This window comes from Electrophorus electricus, chromosome 1, assembly GCF_041902795.1.
Source record: "Electrophorus electricus isolate QZ-2024a chromosome 1, ASM4190279v1, whole genome shotgun sequence".
Taxonomy (NCBI): Eukaryota; Metazoa; Chordata; class Actinopteri; order Gymnotiformes; family Gymnotidae; genus Electrophorus; species Electrophorus electricus.
In genome coordinates this window covers 35,744,679-35,772,170 of record NC_137497.1, presented here as the reverse complement: position 1 = coordinate 35,772,170, position 27,492 = coordinate 35,744,679, and the positions used below count along the sequence as shown (strand labels likewise).

Below are 27,492 nucleotides of genomic sequence, written 5' to 3'. Positions count from 1 at the left end.
CTCCAGATCAAAAGATTTCATGATTATTATTATCTTTCATGATTATTATTTTCATGGAAAAAAAATAATTTAACTATTTTAACTCACTCTGGATTAGGATATCTGCTAAATGTAACTAATTTAACTGTTAAAAATTAATGCATTTATTCAGGAGTGGTAGGTTAGCATCAAGTTACACAGGACCAGGAAAAAAGCCACGCTACATTAATGTTTTGTAAAGGCTTAGGTGTAGCTGTTTAACAACTGAAAATATGCCTGTTCAGAGAGAACAGATTCCAACTACTAATACACTGACACACCTGTTACTGTCTGAAACCTAACATGCATTGTTTTACATTTTACATGTTACCATTTCCAACCAGCTATAGGTATAGCATAAAACATAAGTAAATTTTAACTCCAAAATGGAATAAACTATTATCCTTTTATTATAATCAAGGCACAGTATTGTATAAAACAAATACACTTCTACAGTTAAGGAGAAGGCTAACAGTGTTGTACAGAGACATACAATTACATAGTGCATCATGCATCATATTGAGTGCCAGGATGTTTTACTAGTGAACTGAGCATGACCATACTGTACATCAAAAATCAACAGTATGACAGAGTGATCGGGTTATGCACAGTGCTTAATTTGTAAAACATGAGATACCAAGTGTGAAGTGATCCAGCAAATGGACAAAAAGAGCAAAGGTCCTGGAACATAGACACCACAGTGCTCCAAGTGCTCCTCCTTCAGCGTTGAAGAGACTTAAGTCTTAGTAACAATTACTGCAGTACAATGGATTGTTACAACCATAAAATCTCAGAGATTCCAGGACTGGGGAGGACTGGAGGTGTCAAATGAACATTTTCAGGGTGTTACACTGAAAGCTACATGATGTTCAAACACAAACATTTTACTCACATCATGATGTCCTTTAAAACTAAACTATGTCACTTAAACCACATGACAATAACACCATAAATGTATTTTTTTCTCCACTTCAAAGCCTCACTGTCAGCTAACTTCTTGATGTGTGATCAAATAAAACATGAAAGATAACCTGATTACACTAGGATTGGGGTTACAGAGAAAATGAGTTGGGTTTTTGGAAAGGAAGTTACACAAATAAGTGTAATTTAATAAAACTTCATGTATTAATATTACTTGTTCTGATTTTGTATGATTTAATTAAACAATAAAAAATGCTACAGAGGTGTTGGATCCACATAAATAGGTTCTGGCACACAGGCGCTCCAATTATGGGAGGATCTTGGACCTTGTTTTGGTAGGATCCGGCAAAAATTGAACACGGATTGTACAAGTCAGGTGCCAGAGAGAAAACTACAATAAATAAATGTTTGATGACGACTGGTCTATTTTAATATACTTTTACTACTGAACTGAGCATTTAGATATTGTACATAAAAAATCAATTAAAATTTACTAGAAAAAAAATCAAATAACTGGTCACCGAGTACAATAGTTCTTGCAATACTTTTATCCCAGTGATCTGTTGTGGCACAGCACTGGAATCAGGGAGTGTAGTGTGAGTGAAGTGGCTGAGCAAGCTGCAAAATAAAATAATGGGTGTGAGTATTACAAAGAAGCTATTGCTTAACTATGCCCGGAGGCTAGCAGCACGATGCAGGCTAGAAAGCAAGACAAGCTTAGAATTGTGCGGCACAGTCTCTTGCAGAGGCTAATGCGAAGCGCTGAGGATGGGGACCTGCAGGAATAAATTGGGAAAAGAAAACAAAAAAACAGTACATACAGTAAGTGTGCAACTGGGATCAGGAACATGACTGGGGGAGTGCGATTGGTGGATACAAACTGGTGATCAGTGTGCAAGTGTGGGTGGCTGGCTAGGTGCCGACTAGGGCTTGACATCTGTCTAACCATCTTTATTAATATTACAAACTACCATAATTAAATGACCAATTTTAATGAGGTTTAGTAGTGACAAAAAACAAATACTGTTTCAATATTAGTGAACAAAAGGTTCTTTTTAAAGATGTTTGTCGACATGTTGCATGCACATATGCTCTGTACTTATTTCAGCTGAGATGGTATGAGCAACCCCGAAGTTGTAGATTAGTTTGACTGTTTACAATTCATGCAAGTGATCATGAGTGCCAAAGACACGCAGCAAGTTATTTTCTTACAAGTCACAGCAGGCATGCACTATGAGAACAAGATGTTTGAAAGACGTGTCTATTATAGGGCATCTACATAACATTCATACTTGAAATAGTTCTGCATTTCTTCATGGTTGCAAAAATGTTCAATGTTACAAAAATACCCTAAGTGTCCAAGGATGTTAAAAGATAAAGGTGCATGTTCAAAAGGCAGGTAAATGTGGTTCTAATCTGATCTATTCCTCCACAGATTTGTCATTTGGATGGCAGAATGAATAGCAAAAGCAACAATGAATCTGTCATTTTGAATTCCGATTTGGGCCACTTTCAGATGTGATAGCAAAATCCATGTCTGATACATGACTTTTACATCGACCCACCTTAACACTTTCACACTGCCGGGAAGGAAAAATATAATATAACAGTAAAGGAGGATTTCACTGGCAGTATAGCCAGACAATATTTTAATTTGTACTATATATATTTTTTTATCATTGTTGTCTTCAGCAGCAACCGTTTAATTGTTACAGCCCAACATATTATTCCAAATTTGGTCAGAAAATCGGATTTGGGCCACTTCTAACTGCTGTGTGAACATCCCCTTAGAGACCAATGCTGACAAATGGATGATGTACACAGCCTTCACTGCTCTCATCGTCATGACCGTTCGACTGCCTTTGGTCTATGGCTTCATTTCTGGACAGACGAAAACGGAGAGAATTACTAAAAACATGTAAAATACAGTTTCGGTCTTAAAACCTTTACAGCATTTCCATCTATATACGTTGAAAGATCTAAAAGGTTGAACATTTCCAAAACGCAACATGCGTTGCAGTGAAGTGAGAAACTAGTAGGGTGAGCCTGGGAAAAAAAAATGTGAAAACAACACTATGTTCAAGAACACCAAGTGTCCAACTCACCAACATGGTTGCACCTTGTATTATGCACACAAACTTACTATACGCCTGTTATGCACCAGACTACAATTTGACTGCATGAACCAAAAGATAAGAATTAAAAATTAAAAGTACAGGTACAAAAACAAAACGCTAACTGCAAATAATGTTACCATTACAAAATCAGTACAACTCCCATCAGCAGATACCAATTAAGAACTCAAAAAAAAATGGCTAAAGTGAAACAGAGAAACAGGGTGTATATATTCTTGTGTATGTGAGTGAATAGTCATTTCAGACAAAAAAAACCCAAACAAACAAAAAAACAGACCTACGCACAAGAAATTTAACGCCATGAATAATTTTTGTAAACACATTGTAGCAGAAAATGTGCGAAAAAAATTCTTGTCAAATTATAACTGAAATTTTAGAATCAACCTGACGAACTTTCCTTGTGTGTGCAATAATTCCATTGTCATTTTCAATAATTAAGAGTAAACATTAAATGACTAAATCATTGTAACTAGTATTTTTTTTAATCACTAGCTTCTAACATGACTCTACATTTAGTCATCTTCCAATGGCAGATTACTGACCATAACAGTACAATGACTCGGCTGTTGCCTGTCAAGTAGTGTTAGCTAACCAGTTAACATTAGTATGCTAGCTTGTTATATACTACTAGTTAAAAACAGTAAAATAGCACTTTCTTGCACAAATAAATAATTCAACAGAGCCATCTACACTGAACCTTTCTCTAGGGATAACTGACTGAAATGTTGCTGTTCAACCAAAATGCTTAGAATTCTTATGTGGCAATTTCCCATCTTTGACTCAAACAGAACCACAAAAACAATATTTTTTCCCTAGCAATAGTGAGTTCTAATTAATTCTAATTCTAATTCTAATTAATTCTATTTTACACAATCACATCCAAACATTATGACTACCCAATGGTGCAAATAACCACCCTTGTTTCATATGACACTACCAAGATGGCATGTATTAGATGAAGGAAGGTTTCCAGAGACACTTGTGCCCATTATAACTGCAGCAGAGCACTGAGGTACCTCAGATTGTGTTGTTGTGGGTCAGCATGGTGAACCTGGCAACCTAAGAGTTCCAAGATGTGCTCCACTGTACTGAGATCAAGCAAGCTGGCAGGCCAGGGATGGACACCAAAGTCACTGTTGTGCTCCTGAAACATTTACAGCATTTAGCTCACACTTTAGTGACTTACAATTATGACTGATTATAATCTGAGCATTTGAGGGTTAATGGCCTTGCTCAGGGGCCCAACAGTGACAACTTGGCAACAGTGGGGCTTGAACTAGCAACCTTCTGATTACAAGCTCAGTACCTTAACCACTGAGCTTTATGGGCATTATCAGGAAGTGCTAGGATTGCCATGTACCCAACGGCATTCAGAGACTCATGCTGTTGTATGAGTAGTGCAAGATCACGCCAGGAAAATATCCCCCAGACATGTACACTGCTACCACCATCCTGCATTTGGCCCATAGATGTTGCTTGGAGGCAGTTCTCCTGCATTTGGCAGTGAATGCGCCACCATAAATCCACTTTATGTAGCATGAACCTGGATTTGTCTGAGAAGGCAATGTTTTTCCAATCCTCCACTGTCCAATGATGGTACTCCCATGCTAACTAGAGGCGATGATAAACCTTGATTAATATTGGCACCTTAACCATGTGTCTGTTTTGCAGGCACAGACATAAATGATTGCTCAATGTTGATCCCTGGTACTTTCCTTGTTGCTCCTGTGTTTCTGGTGTGTCAACTGTTCTGTACGACTTGCTGGAGTTGTTGTTTCGCTCTGGCATCAATGGCCTGTGGGGCACCACTGTTATGCCACTAGGAGACACTCATTGTGCAAGAAGTCCATTCTTGGTACACCTTCACTACAGTGGCTCATCCCACCCCAAGTTGGTGGTTTCTGAGATGCTACTACCCATCTCCCAGTACCCTAATATCATGCCCTTTTGGATATCATTCAAATTGCCTCCTTTGCCCATCATTTTGCACTTTGTTACAACGGACTGATGTGCTTGCTTATTTACAAGTGCAGCAAACCGCCACATGGCATCTGTGAGATCCCGGGCCACCCAGGGATGGTCAGAATATTCTGATATGGCTGTGTATTTATCTTTACAATAAATGTATTTTATAAAACATTTCTGAAGATATTTCAAAGATATTTGTAAAACATGAGATATTGGCAAACCAAGGGTGAGGTGAACCATGAAATGGACAAAGGTCCTGGAACATACAGACACCACAGTGCTCCAAGTGCTCCCCCACTGTAAAGTGTTTTACAGGTGCTCAGTGAATAATTCTTTATAGTGTTTTCAGTAATTCTGGCATGCATTATTTAGATTCTCTGATGATTATATGCACAGAAAGACCTACATCCTATGCCATTTCTTTAAATATGAAGTCTTTGGATCTCTTTTTTATGAACGTTGCATCAATGGGGAGGTACTCACTCTAATGTTACCCTTGAGAAAATAATACAATTATAACGCACTATCCCCCCAGTCCGATTCAATAGTGTCTAAGACATTGTTGATATGATAAATGTGACTGAACTGTTTTTGTGGCCTTGCCATGTCTCTTATATTAAGGGGTCATTACTGAACAATAGCAGAATGTGTCCTCGATTCTGTACAGTGCTCTAACCAGGTTTAACATTTTGATGAGCTCTATGCTGTAATATTGTGGCCTAGGTTACATAAAGTAATAAAACAACACTGCAGAATGTGCAGGCCTTGTACACAACTGCATATTGCCTATAGTTTCATTATTTCACTGTTGCACTGTTTTATACCATTATTTGATTAGATTACCTATTTATTCACCAATTTATTTTAAACTGAAAATACATTTACAGCACTTGGTACACACCCTTATCCAGAAGCATTTTTTAGTCTCCATTAAATACACATTATCATGTGACAATAGTTAGGCCAAAGACCTGGCTAGAGGTGTATTGTCACGGCACAGCACCCTCCTCCTAGACTCCTCCCCATGTCCGTGTGATGTCTTTTTGGTGTTTGTCATCGTGTGTGTGTAATACATGGCTGTGCCCCACCCTTGTTAGTCAGTTACGATACACCTCAGAGTCCTCGCCTGTTAGTCATTCCTTGTTCGTGTTTAACCCAGTGTGCTGCTTTATTCAACTGCCCTACTGTGTTCAGAGTGTGTCATTTGCTTGTCAGATCTTGTCTTGTTTTCGCTCTGTGTTGTGCTTCATGTTTTGGTTTTTTGTTACGTGTCAAAATAAACGTCTGTTTTTGTTTGACCGAAGCCTTGCCTCTGCATCCTGCCTTGCCTCCCAATGTCACATGTGTACAAGTGCATATACCAGATCACTCTAAATCAGGTTCATATTGGTTTTAAGCAGGGGTATCATGCCTTCATCTTTTTTCAGTTTTTCAGTTCATTTATGCTGAAACATACTTGCAATCCTTGGCTCTTACATTTGTAAAATTTAGAAAAAGCAAAAACAAGAACATGTGCTGCAGTATCGCAAAAACAGCTAGAAATAATCAACACAATTAAAAGGTAGACAAAGCCTTCTCAAGTGAAAAAGTTACCTGGGAACAAAACTAACTCGGAGGTTATGCTAACTTGTAGGTTAATATATCATAGGTTATGCTAACTTGAATGTTAGTTTGGACAAATCAACCTGCATTGTATGAATGTATGCAGAAACAAAAAATTTGGAGAATGTAAAAAAGGTAAGAATGCAGATAAATTTATTCATACAACATAACATCAAAATCAAAAGATGTTAAAGTGCCAAAGTAAGCGCAAAGTGCAAAAAAAAAAAGAAAAAAGAAATCCCCAAAACATTTCAGTCTTATTGAACCATCTTCAGTGATTATTAAATTAACTAAAACTAAGTCTTTTTCAAGAGGTGATAAGAAGCTTTTATTAGCTAGAAAATAACCCACTGATGCTCCTTGAAGTTGTAGCATAGACACATTTCACTCTACAACCCCCTATAAGGCAATTTTGGGGAATGCCAAGAACAAAATAGTAGGGAAAACAAGATTTAGGTGAACTATCACACACAGTCTACAAATTTAGCTTGTTTTTTTCTTCCATTATCTTGTATGGCAGCACATTTACTAAAGAACCTAGCAATTGGATGTTTAGTTCGCAGGATAATGCTAGTTTAGACTACTGTATGCTTCTCACTCAGAATGATCCAGTCTACACATACAAGGGGAAGTGATTTACCAAATTCTGAATTAATTTGGCATGTTTTTAGAAAACATCAAAAAAAATGTCTAATATGCTTCTGCAACTAAATAATCAGACTCAAAGTGGTAAAAATAAATAATTACATTTAAAAATCATATGACACCAGTTTTTAAATATTCATAATTTATATTAATTAAATAAATAGTATATATACTAATAATATACTCTCTGCTACTAGTCAATAGTTAACTGTGTGATTATGACTGGTGTTGGTTTCTGTAACCAACCGTGACCAATTCCAACATGGATAAGTGTTATGGGTGCATGTCTTTAAAGGGAAAGGCTTTGGACCCCTTCTGGCTCAAATAAGCAAGAACTGTATTAATTAGAGCAGTGTTAAGGTATCCATTTGCAGTGCTTGCTGGCTTTTTGTTGTTATTTATTGGTTGAAATAGCCATCAGACATGCATTTACATATGCTTCTTAAAGTAATATTTATTTACACAAATTTACTTCATTTTAGTGTCCTGGCTAGAAAATAGGCCCACCTGTGGCTATGTGCCTGTTCAATTTAGCAATAGTAGTTCATGTTAAATTTTACATTTAGAGGAAAACTGAATGCATCGCAAGTTCATTTGCTAAAAGCAAACTTCCTGTGGTCTCACCTCATTTTCCCTTCCACAGCCCCTCCCAAACCATGTGACCCTGTGAACTCCAACTGAACAACTGGTCTTTCATCACCTGAAAAAGACAGCATTTGTCTTTTAAATATCTCTGATATTTTAGTGAATTATTTTATTTTCATATCAAAACACTCCAGGTTTGAGTTTGTGATCATCGCAGAAGAAAAGACATGACATTCAGATACAGCTCCATGAAAATGTCATACTTGTGTGTAAAATGTCATTGAGAGATATCACTCACACATCATTAATCCAAAAAGCATCCGATGTTCTGCACATTATTTGTTGCACTTCGCTCAATAGGACTACCAATGTAAAGTCCTCTTACATATAATGCACTAATCTGTTTGCTGCTTTTGAACAGCTCATTTTGCAAATGGAAAAGGCCCCTCAAAATTTCAGACTCCACCTTCTTTTTCCACATGAAAGCATCTATTTCAGGCAAGAGCAGGAAAACAAAGCTGGCTATTTTAGAGCACAGTTTTGAGCCTGAATCTCCTCAAGAGTGTGTCCTCATAAAAGGTACAGAGAAAGCTGACTGATTAAAAGCTCAAAAGGCACAGACTGAGTTGACTTGCCTTAGCCACTGATGAAGCTTGCTGGGGGTAGAGCATGGAGGCACTCAGCGCCATCAACCCAGCAGGGAAGAGCAGCCCTTTCACCCTGCAGCCTGGGGACAAAGCAGAGTGAGACTACAAACATCCGGCCCTTCCAGGAATGGAGAAGAAAATAACCACATATCAAAAGGAATGACATCCTTTTGACAGATCTACCTTTGGCGAGGTAAAGTCCTAGGATTCCAGAAAAGCCCACAACACCAACACCTGGGTAGAACTCAGGTGGAGGACTGTTCAGAAACTCATAGGTGTCTGAAATAGATATAGAGATATACAGATATAAAGATATAATGATATACATCAGAAAAAACATGCCATCCTTGGAGATATGCATATCCTCACCTCTTGCAGTCCTTATAGACACATTAATACCAGGCTCTATGGTCTTATAAAACTCCTGAAATGTAATAAGAGCACAAAACGAACAACAAAAAAAGATGGGCGGATTAACACACAAACTCAGATACACATAATACCTGCAGGACATTAATCAGTATAAGAAGCATCATTTAGCAGGTTACCTCTGCTTTTTCCTGGGCATATAATATCTTCTCCTGGAAAGTGACAAAAACATGGTAAGACACTGTGCCATCTCTTTGAAATGATTATCTTTTCTCCAAACTTTATCCAACCAGATAGGACGGACAGAATATAACAGACCAGTATGTATTTTTGACATCAGTGTCTACTCTTTTCTCTCACATATGAAAAATGGATGTGTGTAACAACACAAAAGTCAACGAGCTCTTGCCTAGCTATATGGGGTTTACCTGACACCATACAGTGTAGGGCTCTGCTGTTCTCCTCAGTGATGCTATTCCATGCTCCACATGGCCAACCTCTGTTTCTACATACTTCACTTGGGAGTGTGGTGTGGTGTAGAGGGATAGCTGAAAGGCAGATATTTAGCCTAACATTACTACTCTCAAACCAGTCAATATATATGTAATATGTAGATAGGTATAATATGCAATATATAGTGTGTCAGGCTTATGCTGAGGAAATACCTCCTCGATCATTAGGGAGGAATCACTTCTTTCTTTGGCATCACTGGCAGCAATAACAGTTCCTGACATAAAGTAGAGAGTACCAGACACGCCCAGTGCCGTTGCCAACTGAAATTAAAAAAATAAAGTGCTACTTAGATGAATCGTTTTATTATATGAACTATTCAAAACGTCACCAATTAACAACGCATGCACAGTAATTGACGCTTATGTGAAAAAATAATTCATATAGCCAATGTTGCTAGCTAACCTAGCTAACTACAGATTTATTTAAAATCTAGCTAGATAGCTAACCTAACCTAGCAGCATAGTTGGGTCCTAATAATTAAGTTTGATTATTAGGTCTAATATTTAGCTAGGCAAAGTTTTAATTTTTACTAATTGTAAAGCATTTAGAAATGCAATGTGTAGTCACTTTCAGCAAAGGAAATGAATCAAAACAGCCCATTAAACTTTTAAACTAATGTTAGCTACCGACACTGGACAGGCAACTAGAGATAGCCAGCGTTATCTTGGTTAGTGAGCTTAACGCTACCTAGGTAAATCTCTAGTTGGCTGTCCAGTAGCTAGCTAGCGTTAGACAGCTAGCGTTAACTAGGTTACCTACATCAACTACATCAAAACAGGCAGCAAGCTCTAGCGTTTTGCACATCCTCATTTTCAGTCGAAGGCCCAGGAGTCAAATGCATCGAAACTATACATTATAATTAAGACATGACCTAACAATATGTGACAGTGAAAAAATAAACGTTACCTTAACCAGGCTAAGACTCCCACTGTTTAACATGCTCACTTTCTTGAAAACGTCACGATTCTACGGCAAGCAAATAGAAACAAATAGCTTCTCTCCGTGGCGTTAGAACGTTCCAAAATTAGTTGTATTTTCAGAAACAAAATAAAACAAATCCTGTATATTAAGGTTATGTTTTCATTAATATATACATAATAGGCATACAATATATTATAGACATATAAGTTATTCATATAGGCTGATATAGATGGTTTGTATGCACCCTGCCCTTGCCAAGATCAGTGAAAATGAACTAGAGCTAGCTTATACTTCTGACTATTATGAAACCTCAAATTTTAGGTTAAGACACTGATTTTATTATTATTATTTTCGGGTATAAAGTTTTGCGTAAAACCTGTTATTATATAATACAAGTTATTATATAAATCATATTATTATATAATAAAAATGTATATATTATATAATACAGGAGTGCATAAATCACAGAACAAACACAAGCACACGATCTTTACCAGTTTCTTTAGAACGTAAGATACAGAAGAGATTAAATTATCTTTTTGTTTGACAAAAGACTGTACTTTGCTACTGATAATGTTGAATAACGTATAATTTTGACATTTGTACAATACTTTATATACATCTCAGTATTCTTTAATAGTTAACGGGGGGAGGTACAATCTCAATATCTTTTATTGTGAATGAGGAGGAAAGCACTATTCCAAACGTTTCTTTTAGTAATTCGGTAATTTCTTCATCTGAAAGATCTGTTTTGGTTTTTACTGGCTGTCCCTCCGCAGAAGGCAAGCTGGTGAGGATTAATTTGCGGCCTATGAGTGTAATTCTTCCATTGGGTAATAACAGGGAACAGAGTGATTTGCAGAAGAATATGGAGTTCACGGAACTCTGATGGTAATCGCACATGGCCTTGAAATCATCCCTTTGACATGGCTCAAGTGTGAATTTGTACAGTTCTTTCCATGTGCTGTTCTCTTTTGGGTCTTTTATTATGTCACTCTCCGACTGCATTTCCATATAGATAAGCTTCCCTTGCGTTCGAACGCGGTACACTCCATGACTCTGACACTGTGGACTCTCGATCTCAAGGGAAAGTGGTAACTGGAAACCACAGCCAAAACCCACATCACAGAGCCACCTGTGCCCGTCAAGCGTCACCATTATAATTAAGTGATCAAACGGTGGCCCGTAGGCACTTGTGAGTCGGTTCTTTACCTGCGCAGCGAGGATATCAACGTCGAATCCCAGCTGAATCAAAAGCCAAGAGAAAAGCCCATTATTTTCATAGCAAAATCCTCCACGATTTTTTAAAACAATCTTTTCATAGAGCGATGGAAGTTCTAAGCTGACACGTTCGCCCATGTGAATGGTAAGGTCTTCGAAAGGAACTGTCAATAAGTGATTTAAATGGATTGTTCGCAGCGTTTCTATCGTCGGAGGACACGGACCAGAGCAGCCGATGCGGGTTAAATATTTCTGAAAATCCATTCTTATTGAAATGACACTGTAATCTCACTGTTTAAAAACAATCCGTTTTAAACACTTCGAAAGTTTCTTCTATATCTCCTTGGATATTTTGTACATACAAAGGTTAAAAAAACAAAATACTAAAAAGTAAAACTTTTATAAAACAGTGGGCTATTAAGATCATTCAACTTCAAACATCAGACTAGATCTACTGCCCAAAATGAAACGTGAAAATTGTTTCCAGGAAGTTGGCTAAAATAACAAAATTCGAAAACGAATTCGAGTCGACCTTTGGTCGTTGTGTTTTCGTACGGCTACTACAGGACTAGTCCACACTAACATCGGCTTTTCTACGTTTTCCCATTTAAACACACTAAAACGGAGTTTTCCCACCTCTGAAAACGCATCATTTCAAATCCAATCAAAGAGGCTAATTCTAAAAACGCCGTTTTGGAGCTGTAGTGTGACTAAGAAAAATGTAGCTTTTAGAAAACAGCATTATGAATCTTGAAAAACGTGATCACAATACCGATATCAAATTCTGTCAAAATAAAAGTCTCGAATCAACGTTTTATAGTACATTTTAAAACAGTTAAACGATCTCTAACACTAATTTCCCAGCCATACTAGTTTAACTACAGGTTTTACACCTAGCGTGACAGAAATCTGATATCTTTGACTCCTCACCTAATATAGCTAATAGTCCATTTCTTCAAAATGGCATTTTACATGAAGGTTCATGTGTCTTTCTAATACAGTATCAATAAAGTGTCGGTGCAAAACTCTGTTTACAAGATGTATGCTCAAATCAACAGATTTCTTTTTATTTTTAACTCATGTAATATGTGCTTCTATCTACTTTAGAATAGCTAATAGGTCTATGTCTTTACTATCACAGTATCATTAAAATACCAGGACTAAATTGCATTTCCCAGCTATGCTAATTTGATTATAGGCTGTACACTCAGAATTACAGAAATCTTCTGTTTTGACCCATTACCTCTTATATGTTCTCCTTGTTATTCAAAGACCTATATTTTTCTTCAAAAAACAATTTGTATTAAATATTCACGTCTTGACTATGACAGTAGCAACACTATGCCAGCACAAAACTGCATTTCTCAGTCACACTACTGTGACTATACTCTGTACACCCAAAATGGCAGAAATCCACTGAAACACTAGTGTAATCAAAACACCACAACTGTGTTTCCAATTTATTTGTTATTGTGGACTAGGCCTTAGTCTGGCTGTGCAAACATACATGCACACATTTACAAATGTTCAATAATGCTGTCTCCTGGCTAACAGAGCCAGTATTATTGGCGTTAGTCAATTTACTGCATCATATAATCCAATCACAGATTCTCACAGACTCTTGAGTAGGCTGCTCTGATTTAATCAAGACTAGAGATGTATGTGGAGTTGGGGGGTGGGGAGGGGTGGGGTAGGTGACCTCCTGACTGCTTTCCTGTATTAACTGGGCGGTATCACCCTGATCATGACCAGAATGAACCACCTGGTTACAGAGAGAGAGAGCGATATGTCAGTAACCAGCCAGCAGATGCTGCTATAAGAAAGCAAAAGTGATAGTATTATCTGTTTGAGTGAATTTTCACTGCAAACTAAAGATTTCTCACCGTTTTCTCTTTCAAACATTGATGAGTTACTGGTACTCAAGGTCTTCCATTCATTTATATACCTGCGTAAATAAAATAACTTAATTTTAATAACAGCATGCATTTTGCTAAAAGATGAGATCATCATATTCAATTGCATTGTGCATGCTGTTTTATATGTGCATATTAATCATAGTTACTCATCAAAGTTGAGTGCATTTGTCCATTCAATCAGCTCGTCTACCTCCCACTCCAGTATGTTATCGGGTCCCAGCTGCTGGACAGCACTTATCATACCTTGGGTGGAGTTCTCCACCAGCAGTGCTGCTTCTCTGTGCTCTGTGCAAGCATGCAGAGTTCCCTCATCATACCTGTGCACAGGTTTAAGTGGGTCAACACTGTCAAAACCTCACATACTCACCACATAAACAGCCATGCTTGATATACAAGCGTCCAATGCGCTCACATTTTTTTCATCCACTCAATCTTTCGTAACTTCCTTCTTCTCTCTGCATCTTGCCGTCTGTGAATTTTGCAGTGGTGAAATTGGGTCCTCTTGTTGCTAGTGTCTTGAGTAATGTCATTGATGAGGGGGCAAATCTTTCAACAGAGACCACATAGTAAAATTATCTATGCAGATAAAAAGCACATTCATGTTGCTCAGATTGGAAGTAGCCTAGTTTCTGCACTTCTTGTGCATTTCTTTTATGTGTTGAGTAGTCTTCATTTATTGATAGTGATAATTAAGAATGCCTATATATATATATATATATATATATATATATATATATAAAAAACACATTAGTTCCTTGAAGTAGTTTCTTAATTATTAGTACTTACATCTATAAGTCATGCAACAAATATTAGAACTAAGAGCTACCTTGCCAGACAGTAAGCGCCATCCATTATTCTCAACACGATAGTACCAGCCAGAGCGATCATCGTGGGCCAACAGATGGCCATTATGAATCTGTCGGGGGACAGGTCTCTTCTGCCCGGCATGTGTGTAGTCCTTTGGACTGCTGGCACACAGATCCACTACTGGACGATGTGTGAAGATTTTGTAATAGATGCTTGGAGGAAAGGTCAACTGGAATGCAAGAATAACAATCAATTAAAAAAGGGAGAAATAAACAGAATATAGATACATGATAAGATCAGTATTCAGTTCTCAAAACAAACCCATTTAAAAACAACAACAATGCAAAACTGACATTGCAGTCTGAATAGCCATTAATAAGATGAGAGAATATGAATGGATGCCAGTGTACTTACTCCCCCCAGTCTGAAGCGTATAAAGACACCTGAGGCAGCATCCAGCAAATCGGCCTACAACACAAAACATGGGATATTTGGGAGCCCACTCAAAAGACTTGAGAGCAAATAACAAATAACAGGTTTTCATGGTACTAAACTACTTTTTTTGGACAAGGATGGATGTAATGTCAAACATAATGGCAAGTATATGGTTTTGTATGAAAACTCTTAAAGAACAAGTCTGTATTTTTCAGGACAGGAATTTGATGGTAAGGAGTACATAATGAAATATAACTGTGTCATAACTGTATATTTGTAAGAGGTAATTATAAACAGGAAATATATAACAGAATATAGGCTGATTTCTAAATTAGCTCAAGTTTCCTAAATAATGTACATAAATAATAAACTTTATACAATTACCGAACATATTCTAACACACATAATACAGGAAAATATTTAACCTCTATGCTATCCTGTCTAAAATGTATTCTGATAATCGGTATATTAAGGAATAATTAATTTACCTATAATTTTTTATGGCTGAATTACCTCTTTCGGGTTAACATATTTGAGCAGGAGACGAGGGTCACCTTGGCTATGAAAACTCACAAGGCTCTTGATGTACTTAAAAACAGCAATGTCCTAGCAATGGCAGGAAGATGTATACACCAATATGACTGCACTAGCAAGACACACAAGGAGCTGTAATAGATTCCATAGGTAAATGTGGGCTGGGTCACATGTGCAGTGTGCACTAACAACATGCTTGTTCCATGCTCTCTGAATGGTTCTTGCAGCCCTGTCATACAAGTGCTCCTGTTTTGACTCGTGGGTCTTGAATTCCTCCTGTGCAACGCCCTCAATCGGAAAGGAAGTAGGGGCTCTGTGGTGAATATGCAAGAGCATGCAAATGTGTTGTATATGCAAAATGGTTTCTTGCCAAGCATTACTCATCCTTACCCTTCTGGTAGGTGCTAATCATTTGGGAATCAGTGATATCAAAATAATGTTATAGCTTGTACATACCTGTCCAGTAGATATGTGTACTTAACCGTTTCCTTCTTCATGCCTGTAGACATGTGTTTACATTGGCAAAAGGCAAATGAAAACAAAGAAAAAAAGTAAACAAATAAATTCCATTTTTATTATGTCATAATTGTAACAGGCCCTGTGAACCTTGGAAATCATAATGCACATTCCATATATTATCACTATACCTCATTTGAGAAGCTTGAGGGACACCATATAAAAATACTCATCTATTATCACAATGGTTATATGCACAAGCAAATTAACTGAATTATCCAAGTTAAAAGTAAGATGCAATATATATAGACTGAATTATTCAAATTAAAAGGAAGATAAAATATATGTTAAATTAGTTAAAATATGATTTATACATATTTATTGCACAACACAACTGCCCATCCACATCTCTGAACACACAGAAACGACAAGAGTACAATAAAAACAAAAACAGCTTTGAGGATAAGCCTTCAGTATAAGCATGTGAACAAAATGACAAAAATTCCCCTCCAGCACCTGATAATCTGTTACTTGAAATCACTAGCATTGCCAATCTGAAGATGCCAAGAAGTGAAGTCTATACCCTTGATCATGCAACAAATACAGAATACTGTCCTATCTATGAATTACAGTGATTTCACTTATATAGTTCTGCCGAACCTTGTTTCTAGACTGCCTCCTAACATAATGAATGTACCAGCGCCGAAAGAACGTTGCCAAAGCAACATAACAACAAGCTTGTTAGTCATAGTCAAGGATACCTTCTGAATACAGATTTAAATACAAAATTGGATCAAAAGGTAAATTAAAGGTGTAACAAGAAACAATTACACTGTTAATGTACATAAACATGCTATACATACTCTACCCATTTTCCCCCCAGAACAGGCTGCAAAATGGCTTTTATTACAAGTTACTGTACAGACCTGTTCACCACTCCTCCAACAAGCTATGCACAAGAGTGTCTAAATGGGTGTGTATCTTAAAATTAAGGGAGAAGTCTTTCTAATGTTTTTGTTAACTTTCCAAAATACTGTCTTCTTTATGACCTATTGATGTGACAAGTCATGGTAAGCCAAGATCCATCATCATTGGGTTATTAGTGGGCAGATTTTGGTATTGCAATGGCAAGCTCGTCTGCTTATATCCCTTGTCCTTCATAACGTAGATTAGTAAAAGTACATAAGTAGTAGCATTTACAATCAAAGGATATGGAAGAGTGCATGAATGCTAGTGGAACACTTGAGATGCTGTTATTTAAAGATTTTCAAACTCCAATTTGACTACAGCATTTCCCATTCTGATATTCTGATTACCCTATTTCAATGAAATTAATAAATAACATACACTATATTATTAAAGAAATGTGACTAATCACCGGTCCCTTAAATCTTTCTACTTTCCATACTGAAATGACAGCATATTTGGTCAGTACCAGGCCAAAGTAGAAAAAGATGTGAGCATTTAGAATGACGGACTTTATAATATTTGTTTTGTGGTTCCAAAAAATGATATTACTACAAACATGTACCATTTACACTGCCAGTGATTCCTCCTCAAAAGCATTATTAGAAGAGAAACTGCACATCAATAAAATGATTTTAGAACAAAAACATAATTTATAAAACATACAACTTGAATACCACCTTTGATTTTACAATGCAGAAAGCAGCAATATGTCAATATCAAAAACATTTTCAAAAATACATATGGCAAAATTAAAACCCGGGAATGTACATGTTGTAGTATTTATAATTTCTACTGTGCTTAGAATATTTTTCAATTCACTACTTGGATCATGAATTGGCCGTTTTTCTGATTAAGATATACGCTACTGTAAACAACAGTAATTTAGTAAAAACGAGATAACAAATAGTGCTTTTTACTCCCAAAACAGTTCATTTGTTTTTGCTTAAATTTTATATTCATCAAAATACCCTTCTATAGCTTTAGTGACACTCTACCATATTAAAGAATTCCTTCATGAGGTTTCATTAGCTATGTTGCTAGTATGGCATTCCAAGAATTTTTAAGTTCTTCTAGACATCTTTTTTGACTGGTGGGACATGCTTTTCTCATTAAAGGGCCAAGTTATTTCCATGATACCTCAATAGATCCAGTGATGACGTGCCTCTGGACATTAGACTATTTTTTGTTGGAACATCTTGTTCCTTCTTGCATAAATAGTTAGGATAAGTTGTAAAGTACATTCTGTATTGTTATTCTAATGCATAGCAGCATTCTATTCAGTTATCAGCACAGAATAACTTCTATACTTTTGGTCTTTAGTGTATCATCTTGGTATTGTAACTGTGTTTATAACGCATGCCAACGACATACAAATATGGAGCAGAAATAATTACAAAATATTTGTATTTAAAACACATACCCTGACACACTAATCACAGCCATAACATCATTAGCCATGCAAGACATTTGCAACTATAGTTCTGTTTCTTTCTCTTCATCATTATCATCATCATCATCATCATCATCATCATCATCACTGTTAACATAGTATTCATCATCAGTTGTGGTTTCTGAACTGTTTGGTGACTCTTCAAAAACAGGCAAAGTAGACTTGTAGTCCCTGGATGGTAGGTGCCCACGAGGAGACAAGCTGTCCTGTGATGTCCTGCTACTGGTGGAAGAGGAGCTGGGAATGCGGGCCATACGTCGAGAGGTAGGGGAAAAAGGTGGAGAAGGTGGTGGGGTTGGATCTGCATCAGTGTCCACAGTGAGAGAAGTCTCTAGGTTAACTGGGCCCCAAAGACGACCACCTGACATCAATCCTCCTATATCACCTTTGTGGGCATTATGGATAGGATGATTTCTTGGTGACGTAGCACCATAACGAGGTGAGTCACAAGGATTGCCAATGCTTGAAAGGCTGCCCTGGGTCACAAATTCATCCAAGCCTGTGATGTCTGTGGTGCTGCCTGGCTTTGAACCAACAGAGATTCTCCCAGGACCCGAGGGACGGCCTGAAACAACACTATTGACAGACACTGATCGTCCATGCTCCAGACCATACTTAAGATCAGCACAGGAAGCAGACAAAATATTCCGTGTGAAATGCTTCCTTCCAGCATTTTTAGTGTTTCCTGGGTGAGGAACATCCTCAGTCTCACAAAGAGAGGAGTATCTCCTGCGTGAAACAGGGGTATAAAACACATCATCATTAGCAGAGTCAAAGTCAAATGGATTAAAAGTTGGAGAAGGAATAAGGGTGGGTTTTCTGGATTGTGGCATGGTGGCATAGCGGTTGATATGATCGTGCTTAGGCCAGTTCGGGCTTAGAGATCTACGTGGAGACCAGTTTCCACTTTCATCTGAGAGTCTTTTGTGTTCATCCACAGTCAGTGAGTTCTCCTGTTTCCTGTTCCTAATTGTGAAATCTGACACAGGACTAGAAGAGTTCAAAGATTCTTTCAAACAGCGGTCTTGAGTATTTGAGGACTTTGGTGATTTGAAAGTTTCGCATTTAGGATACCTTTTTTCTTCTTCCGCAGTGTTTTCAGAAACCTTAAAATCTGAATGTTGCTGGTTGAAGTTCTTTCTCCTCACTGTCAAATCATCATCCTCTGAACCTTTGTCTATAGATGGAGCTGAAAACAGAAGATCATTTTTCTCACTTCTTAATGATAAGACGCTTGTCTTTGAAATTCTTTCTAATTTCTCATGTGTTGGCATGGTCATGTTACCCTGCTGCACACGGGGTGATACAGTCTCACTAGCTGTAGGTGTATTTAATGGTGAAGAGAGATCTTTGCACTTTAGCTCATGATTATTAACTTTAGCACTCTGAGATGTGTTATTTTTACTGATTATTTTGCATTCTTTTGGGTGTGAAGTATCTGGGATAAAGTTAACAATCTGACGGTCCCTGGCACTAAGTTGATTTTCAACAGAAGTTGCTGGTTTTCCTGCTGTCCACAGAATCAAACTATCTTTGCCTTTAAGGGAGGGATAAGTGTTTTTTTCAGTTTTAGGAGGGTTAGATTCCATTGCTGAACTATCGTAAGATGCTGATCTGTTGCGCTGCAGGGACACAGCTGTAAAGTGCTGTTCATTGCTGTGTAAAGTGCTGTTCAGTGCTGGTCTCGCAGAAATGAGAAAGGCATAAGGGGAATTAGTGAAACGAACTGCTGGTCTTATGCCAATTTCAGGTGGCAGAGACTGTGGGGAACTGGAGGTGTACAAGTCCTTCGTCAACAACCAGTCTTGTGATTCTGTCGGGCTTAAGTCAAATGTGAACCTTGAGGCTTCTGAATTTTTATCCTCTCTTTGTATCTGCCCCCTATCTTGTTTTACAGATGCAGACTGAGGACAAGCAGAGCTGAGGCCCAGGGATGTCCCTGTGGCTATCAATGGACTAGTTTCCCGTAGGTATGTATAGATACTCACAGCACAATCTCTTCTTGTTCTAGATGGGGATGGAAGGCTTGTCAGATCTGATGGAGTCTGGGCCTTGTCAGATTCACCTGGGTTAGTCTGAGATTGCCTCTGAGAGTTCAAAAAACCATGCCAAACACGAGATGGGCTTGTTCTTTTCACAGCAGAAGGCTCTTTTCTGGGTGACAAGGTAAGGCTGTTTGTGAATGTTTTCCTGTTTACAGAGTTGACTGGGCTAGACAAATGCTTCTCTGCACATACATTGTTTTTATTTATTACTGATTTCTGAATACTGTTTTGGCTATCTTGAATCATTGGCATGGATGTTAATCCTGCAGAGTGACTAACAGAAAGTGACTGAATTGTGTTTGGGCTTGTGTGTGAAGCAGAGGCTATTGTGCTTTTAGACACACTAGGGGTATTTATAGTGTTAGCATTACTATAGTTGATTAAATTGTGGGTGCCATCAGATTGCCAGGAAGCACCTGATCTATGATTTGGGCTGACTACTGACGCTTGGCTGATCTGTCTCTGTCTCTGTCCATTAAACTCTGTCTGTGAATGAATAAAGTTACTATTTTTATTGTCTTTGAGAGAAATGGAAGTGCTTGGAAACTCATGCATATTTTGTTGTCTGCTAATATTGGAGTTGTGTACATTTGCATAGTGAGTAATGCTCTGCTCTTCTGACTCTCTGTTCCCCGCATGTGAATATTTCCTTTCCAGAACATCCTTGGAATTATGCCGAAAACCTTTAAGAGCCTTCAGATGACTGAGTCTTGTTGAAGGGTTTAAAAACTCTCCTTCCCTTGTTGTTTCACTTCTAGCAGACAAGGTATTGTTGGAAATGGCAGACTCCCTTTTGTTTAAAAACAGTGGCCTGCCTGATGCCTCTGTCTCCCTCCCTCTTGGGGACACAGGAGATTTGTCTACACCTGGGAGTCCTGCAGGAGAGGTGTAGGTGGCATAGGGCACAATGACCTCTTTGGCAGAATCATTCGGGGAACACGTAGGGATGTGTGGTTGGGAAGTACTCAGCCTGATGTTCCTTGGCAGTGTTAGGGAGTTAACAGATGTAGGTAATTGCTTATCTGCTTGAGTGGACAGATCACTGGCTTTCCTCGAGTTCCTTCTCCAGGACAACAGCAGGCTGCTGCTTGTTGGCCGGGAGCTTGATGAGGAAAAGGACTCCCTTTGATCCCCACCCTGTGACATCCTTTTATATCCACCAAGCTGAGCGGACAGAGCTGGTTTAGACACAGAGGTGTCAAATTCTGCATTACTATACACTGTCTGTCTATCTGCATTCAAAAAGCTGGATTCCAAAAAAGATCTTCTTGATTGGAAGTTGAGTGTGGGATTTGGAGAGTTGCTCTCTTTTTGCCATGCAGCATAATTCCTACTCGGTTCTGCTGGTCCCTTGAGCATACTGCTGAACTTATCAATTGCTTCACCTCTTGGTTGCATGTGGCTGAGGAGGAACGACTTTTGCCGTGCATTCTGACTGGAAGGAGTAACGGTGCTGTTTTGTCCACTCACTTGGATGCCTTGCTCAACCTCACTGATGCCTTTCTTCTGTCTTCTAAGGTTCCAGTGAGGGGCAAGAACAGAGACTATGGTTGAAGTGAACATCACTGCGGCAGGAATAATAAGGCTTGGTCTGGTCTCAAGATTATTAACGTGGCAAGAAGCAGGAAAAGAGGACAACGATAAGGCCCGCTTTAGTGCTCTGGGACAGCATGAGGAGGGCTGGCAGTCAGTGCTGCCCTTTAACCCACCACCCTGTTTCAAACGGATTAGATTACTATTACAACGTGTTCCTTCCGCATTCTCTCCAAGAAGGCCACTAACTCCCAGTTCCCACTGTTCAGGCTTACTCTCAGTGTCACACTGCTCTGTGAGATGGTCAGACCCTGCAGACTGTGTCTGTGTGCAGGTTTCTGCAGTTTATACCACAAGGTATTCCTTTTGTGGAGCTGTGATTTGAGATGTAAAGTCCAAAATGGTTTTGCCTGGAATGGATGACACCTCCTTTTGCAAACCCCGAAACATCCTTTACTTCAAAGGCTTTACCAGATGATTTGTTGAAGGTTCTACATGTAAAAGATTTTTCCCACAGCTGTTGAAAAAGGGAATAAAATTTTAATAAGCTTTCAAGAACTAAAAAAAATTCTACAAGGTCCTGTAAAAATGTTACTTTTGCTTGTGTTACATGAAGCATAGAAGGCTAAACATATGTGTCGTTTTAACTTTTATCTTAAGAGTATTGTATATGGATTTTTGAAGCAAACATTTCTGGCTTCTGAATTTAAATTTCAAGGATTATAATTCTAACAAGTTTAAAATGTATTGCATTCCAGCTGCTTCTCATAGGTGCCTACCTCTGGGTGGTGTACATCAGCTTCCCTCCTTAATGACCCAGATCTTCTATGACTGTTAGGAAAAGAACATATTACTACAGCCTGTTTTTTTGTAATTGAACATTTCATTTAAGGGTGTGAAAACACACCAATTCAACAAGTTTGACATAGGCTATTTTAATGGACAAGACTAACATTATATGCCTACACTGTGAAAGGTGACTTTTTTCAGCTCACATTAGTTGGTCATGATACTTTACCTCTGGTGGAAGAACAGAGAAAGGAGGCTATGAAGCATATCACTGCCTTTCTGTGCTCTTTTTCACACACTGTGCATTGGTCATGCCATCTGAGTTGTCAGGCTGTTTTAACGCCTTCCAAATATTCATCAGGGCAATTTGGCCAGACAGGATGAGCTGCATTCCTGACTGCATCTAAAATGAATTAGTGTCACCGAAGTAAACAATCCACTGGGCCGACTGACTGGGAGGGGTCAGGGCAAAATCCTTCTTTTGATCATTCAGTGTTTTTATACACACATGTTTGCGCTTGCACGCCTCACTCGCTGCACTGCTGCTCGTGTGGGCACAGGTGGGCATGCCCTGTTCGTGTGTATGGTCACAGCTCCAATTTCCAAATGTTATTGCTGAGTTTTGACATGTTCAGAAAACACCCGCACACCCTCTGAGAATACACTGATGCAGCACCACAACTACTAAAACTGTAAGTGTGCAAAGTCTATAGTATAACACATTTATACTATATGAACACTAAATAGTGAACCCAAAATACATGCAACAGGGTGTAACCAATTACATAAGCTGTTTTGTTATATCCTTAGCAAGCACACATCTCCATTTGAGTAATTCATTCCATATAAGGTCAAGTTCAGAGGCTTTTCATACCAGTGCAACAAAGGGACGAAAGGGAATCTTCAAGTTCAACAATTGTTTAGAATTGATAAAGCCTTTGACATAATGCAGGAGAGGCATAAATAGATAAACGCACGAATGGCATTTTGCCACTGACTAAGAAGAGGAGGTCTATCAGCAGTTAACTTAGGTGTGGCACAGGAGTCAGGTTAACCATTAACAGTGTTTGCTGAACATAAAACATAACTTGTTGCTTGTAAAAAGATTAGAAGTCTCTAAAGAAGAGAAAGTAAAAGTACATCAGATTCACGCATCACTATTGCTCAACTGTGCTGCAGCGTTGTCACCTTCTGTGTTCCACTTGCTCCTTTTCAAGGGAAACTTCAGCGAGAAAAGATGAACCTCAGCTGGTTTGACGTTCTCCCCTGCCCACCTGGTGCGCTGTCACTACCCTCCCTGCTTGCTTTCAGCAGTATATTCCTTCCAATATACAGGTCTGATGAGCACCAGTACAAACAAGAAATCAGATTTTGAGATTTCCTTTCTGAAAGGTGATCTAGCTTAACTGAAAGATTTCCTTAAAGGAATGGTTCAGTCACAACTGCTAATGTTGCTAGAAACAAATGGAAGCCAGGAGCCACCAATTACCAGGTACTGCCTAAGATATACTTCTGTTCATGCCACATTGAATATTCTTAGCCATTTTGGAGGCTATACATCAGGCTACTTAGATCAAAGCAGATACAGTCCAACCATGACGCTAGATAATGAAGGATGTCGACACAGCTAATCTGCACTTGGCTGATAACAAAACATAGTGACAGAAACAATAAGTTTGTTTACTCTTAGTGCTTTGGAGTGGTTCAGATGATGCTCAATTCAGCCACTGTTCATTCCCTCTTGTATTCTGGAAACTCCTGGAAAGATGATAAATCCACTGTTTTAAAATTTTGTAATTTAACACTTTTTAAAATGTATTAAATCACACTTCTTCCATAGCCAGAGCAACGAGTACTTCTAATGTACACATAAGCCCCAGATGTATTCAGACTAAGTGTCATCTCAAGGATGCCACCTGCCTCTCTAGCACTAAACAGAAATACCCTCAATGTCGGCAGTATACAGACAATTTAGTTTTGTAAATCACATATGAGGAATATACGGTTGTAAAAAAACTAAACAAAAAAAAACTGTAGACAAAAACAAACAAACAAAAAAAAACTGTAGAGCTGCAGAAAAAAAATATTGTCATGCACAGAATCTCAGATGCTTTTGTTCATATGTTGTCATCTGTTATGACTGTTTATGACTGTTATAACACATTTATACTATATATAAGCACTAAATGCTGAACCCCAAACACATGCAAAAGGGTGTAACCAATTACATAAGTTGTTTTGATGTGTCCTTAGCAACTCATAATTTCAAACACAAATAAACAGACAACCAAACAGAACATAAGACTACTAGACGTTATTTAACTATAGGCAGCATATCGCTAAAGATTTGACATCTGAAAGAGAACTACGTTTCCTGAAATAAATCTTACTGAAACACAGTGTAGAATGGGTGTTTTTTGTAACGTGACCGGTAGCGACACACTGGCACGCTTTGCCGGGAATGTATCTAAATATGATTACAAGTTAAACAATCTGTAGACCAACTTAATCCTATCATTGATGAATGACAATTAATGTTTGTATGAGGACCATGCTCAGCCACTTTGTTACACAATAGGGGTGTTGCCAGTATACAGAAAAATCATACCAGTGTTTTAAATGATTTATGTATCTACCAGTGTGTAGCTACGATAGCATTGACTGTACGAGTTCAGTTTTGTAGCACTGACTGTACGAGTTCAGTTTTAGCGTTGGAAGAGATTTAAATTTAGGCATTTCTTAAATTAAAGGCAACAAAGTTACCGTAAGTACGCATCACCATGGCATACACTGCACTGCTCCGGGGGATAACTTCCATATCTTACACTCTGTGGACGGGCTAATAGTTTTGTAGCATGTTTCCAACGTTTTGCACAGTATCATAGGCTAGGTCCTTATTGGGTTGAGAAAAACACACTAAAAACCTTTCTTGTAAATTTCCCGTTATAGGTGTACCCCAAACGGTCAAGTATCTTAATGCTTCTAAAATAAAGCAGTTTTAAAACATTGAGTTTACTGAAACGGTATTGCCTGCACTTTCATCTCGAGCAGTCTCGATATGTTATCGAATACCCTACTCGAGTTTATTAGCACAAGGTATAAAACGTAAAAGGTACACTTACTCACCCTACTTTCTCTTTATCCGTGGAACCCCTCACCACGTTGGCGCTCCCTTCACTTTGACAAGTTAACTTTAGATCTAACTCATGTGTTGACATTCTAGACGTGACTGTACCTGCTCATCTCGTTTGGTTACCTCCCGTTAACCCCTCGGGCTTCGGCTTATTCGCGTTTACGTAGAATCGCAGGTTCCTCAAAAAGCTTACAGCAGCACCTTACGCGCAGCACTGATTTGCTCTTGAAACAATTAATCCCGGAAATTATGTGTTAGAAGGTCGAGCAACCACTAAAAGTCTCTGTTATGTGACGAACACTCTTAAAAGTGTGCGTACTCTGTACTGACAAAATTACGAACCGAAACTTTCAGAAAAATTTAAGTTTATTTATTTATATATTCCTTTATTTATTACTTTATTTACAGCCTAATCGAGCAGTGATTTATGATCAGTTTATTTGATTAATGAGTTGATTTAGGTGTGTTAAAGCGACGAGGCCACTGGAACCTGCAGTACTGTGACATTTAGAAAGGCAAGAATGCAACAGGGAAGGGGTTCAGACCCACTGGCCTGCCTGTGCACTCTTAATGTGCACTCTTAATTTTATTATATTGGGATAATCTAAAAATTATCCCAAAGACTATCGATGGAACAGTGGTAACTGTTTTTGGGACAGATACACTGGAAATCCTTAATTAGTCTTCTTAACCTCACTGTGACTGGCCAAGCATTCTGGAGTACAAATCAGAATGTCGCTGCTATTCACAGTAGAACACACACACACACACACACACACACACACACACACACACACACACACACACACACACACACACACACACATGCGCACACACACACACGCACACACACACACACACACACACACACACACACACACACACACACACACACACACACACACACAGAGTCAATGAGCATAATATATAAGATATCTGTCATCTTTTAGAAATTAAGTAATTGAGGATGTGGGGTAGATGTAACTATATTTCTTTAAAAGGCATATATGAGTGCCCAATATAATAGATGAGCAATTCTTCCATTATCTTTATTAGTCAGTGTAGCAATATGCCTACATAATCATAATATACAAGTTATAGCAATATTATTACACCTAATGAGTTATTTTGGAAACTTAAAATGCATAAAGATAAATTTAAAAATGCACAGCTATCACTTCAAGTAACAGTTAGATACAAGATGGTTACATATGAGATATGATATATGAGTTAGATAAAAAAAAATCAGATGGTTTCTCTGGTTTCTTTCTGCCTGTACAAAAACCAATATGTTTTAGTTCTGCAATGACATTAGCCTTATTTTTTAAACTGGGTTTGGGTGTACATCTCCAGCTGCATATCAGCAAGATTCTGTGTTCTGCAGTTTCAGTTTGACACTGCTAATGGGCAGAGGAACTGGGTTAAAGTAATTGTACATATTTCATAAGTTGCTTGCCATCTGTTACATAAATAATAGCCAACTGCTTTAAAATACATTATCTCCCGAGGAAATTCTGACGAGGCCAATTCATAACTGCGAATTGATTTTTTTAAATTGCAGTCATTCTAAGAGGTGTGCATTCTGAGCATGTACTGTTGCGATTATCATAATTGAGTTTGTACACAGCCCTAAAAAGTAGTCACAAAAAAATAATTAGCAAATTTTTTAGAGCTTAGTTCATCAAACACTCTCATATCAAACACATCCGATTTAGGAGTGAATGCATCATATTACATTGGAAAAAAACAGTTGATTTGCCATTTGAAAGGGAAAATTAATTTGCTCTGGCCTTGAGAGATTGGAGGATTATTGTAAGAACCTTCAAATGTATGTACTATAAGATCAAGTCTAACATAGAAAGCATAAATACTGTTCATAC

The 27,492-nt window shown here is 38.1% G+C and overlaps 2 protein-coding genes and 1 long non-coding RNA gene across 13 annotated transcripts; 1 reads left to right on the top strand and 2 right to left on the bottom strand.

The window, feature by feature from the left end:
* Positions 1-405: 405 nt before the first annotated feature.
* Positions 406-12,349, bottom strand: apoob (apolipoprotein O, b). Of its 7 annotated transcripts, none has more exons than XM_035526282.2 (10): positions 11,537-12,311; positions 10,310-10,369; positions 9,556-9,663; positions 9,319-9,438; positions 9,070-9,102; positions 8,891-8,945; positions 8,705-8,800; positions 8,510-8,601; positions 7,914-7,989; positions 406-1,557 (listed from the first exon to the last, which is right to left on the bottom strand). In XM_035526282.2, exons 1-9 carry the CDS (start codon positions 11,807-11,809, stop codon positions 7,915-7,917), a joined length of 912 nt encoding a protein of 303 aa, XP_035382175.1. In that variant the 5' UTR covers positions 11,810-12,311; the 3' UTR covers positions 406-1,557; position 7,914. The 7 variants fall into 7 exon arrangements, with proteins under 7 accessions (XP_035382175.1, XP_035382174.1, XP_026860223.2 ...); XM_035526281.2 differs by lacking the exon at positions 406-1,557 and adding an exon at positions 1,564-2,820; XM_027004422.3 differs by lacking the exon at positions 406-1,557 and having other exon boundaries at positions 6,781-7,989; positions 11,537-11,569; positions 12,182-12,288.
* LOC145658728 (uncharacterized) lies at positions 11,554-21,808 on the top strand. The gene is made up of 3 exons (XR_014124538.1): positions 11,554-11,690; positions 20,124-20,278; positions 21,676-21,808. It is a non-coding gene; the product is annotated as an uncharacterized LOC145658728 (long non-coding RNA).
* LOC145658725 (protein MFI-like) lies at positions 13,207-25,838 on the bottom strand. Of its 5 annotated transcripts, XM_081717492.1 has the most exons (14): positions 25,606-25,822; positions 24,164-24,237; positions 22,470-22,521; positions 22,162-22,207; positions 16,210-18,841; positions 15,694-15,736; positions 15,427-15,550; positions 15,217-15,309; positions 14,683-14,736; positions 14,288-14,497; positions 13,874-14,007; positions 13,608-13,778; positions 13,429-13,490; positions 13,207-13,307 (listed from the first exon to the last, which is right to left on the bottom strand). In XM_081717492.1, the coding sequence occupies exons 5-14, from the start codon at positions 16,238-16,240 to the stop codon at positions 13,288-13,290; spliced, it is 942 nt and encodes a 313-aa protein (XP_081573618.1). In that variant the 5' UTR covers positions 16,241-18,841; positions 22,162-22,207; positions 22,470-22,521; positions 24,164-24,237; positions 25,606-25,822; the 3' UTR covers positions 13,207-13,287. The 5 variants fall into 5 exon arrangements, 4 of the variants coding, with proteins under 4 accessions (XP_081573618.1, XP_081573615.1, XP_081573620.1 ...); XR_014124531.1 differs by having other exon boundaries at positions 13,705-13,778; positions 16,210-22,207; positions 25,606-25,824; XM_081717489.1 differs by having other exon boundaries at positions 16,210-22,207.
* Positions 25,839-27,492: the final 1,654 nt, after the last annotated feature.

What these genes read in the sequence shown, in the direction of transcription:
- LOC145658725 (XM_081717484.1), bottom strand. Translation starts at nt 21,720, where the DNA reads ATGTTCACTTCAACCATAGTCTCTGTTCTTGCCCCTCACTGGAACCTT. An exon ending in ACTGCGGAAGAAGAAAAAAG is followed by an intron (nt 18,842 to 19,186) that starts GTATCCTAAATG and finishes TGTTTCACGCAG; the next exon opens with GAGATACTCCTCTCTTTGTG.
- apoob (XM_035526282.2), bottom strand. Translation starts at nt 11,809, where the DNA reads ATGGATTTTCAGAAATATTTAACCCGCATCGGCTGCTCTGGTCCGTGT. An exon ending in CCTCCCTAATGATCGAGGAG is followed by an intron (nt 9,439 to 9,555) that starts GTATTTCCTCAG and finishes TCTGCCTTTCAG; the next exon opens with CTATCCCTCTACACCACACC. An exon ending in AGGACTTTACCTCGCCAAAG is followed by an intron (nt 8,602 to 8,704) that starts GTAGATCTGTCA and finishes CTTTGTCCCCAG; the next exon opens with GCTGCAGGGTGAAAGGGCTG.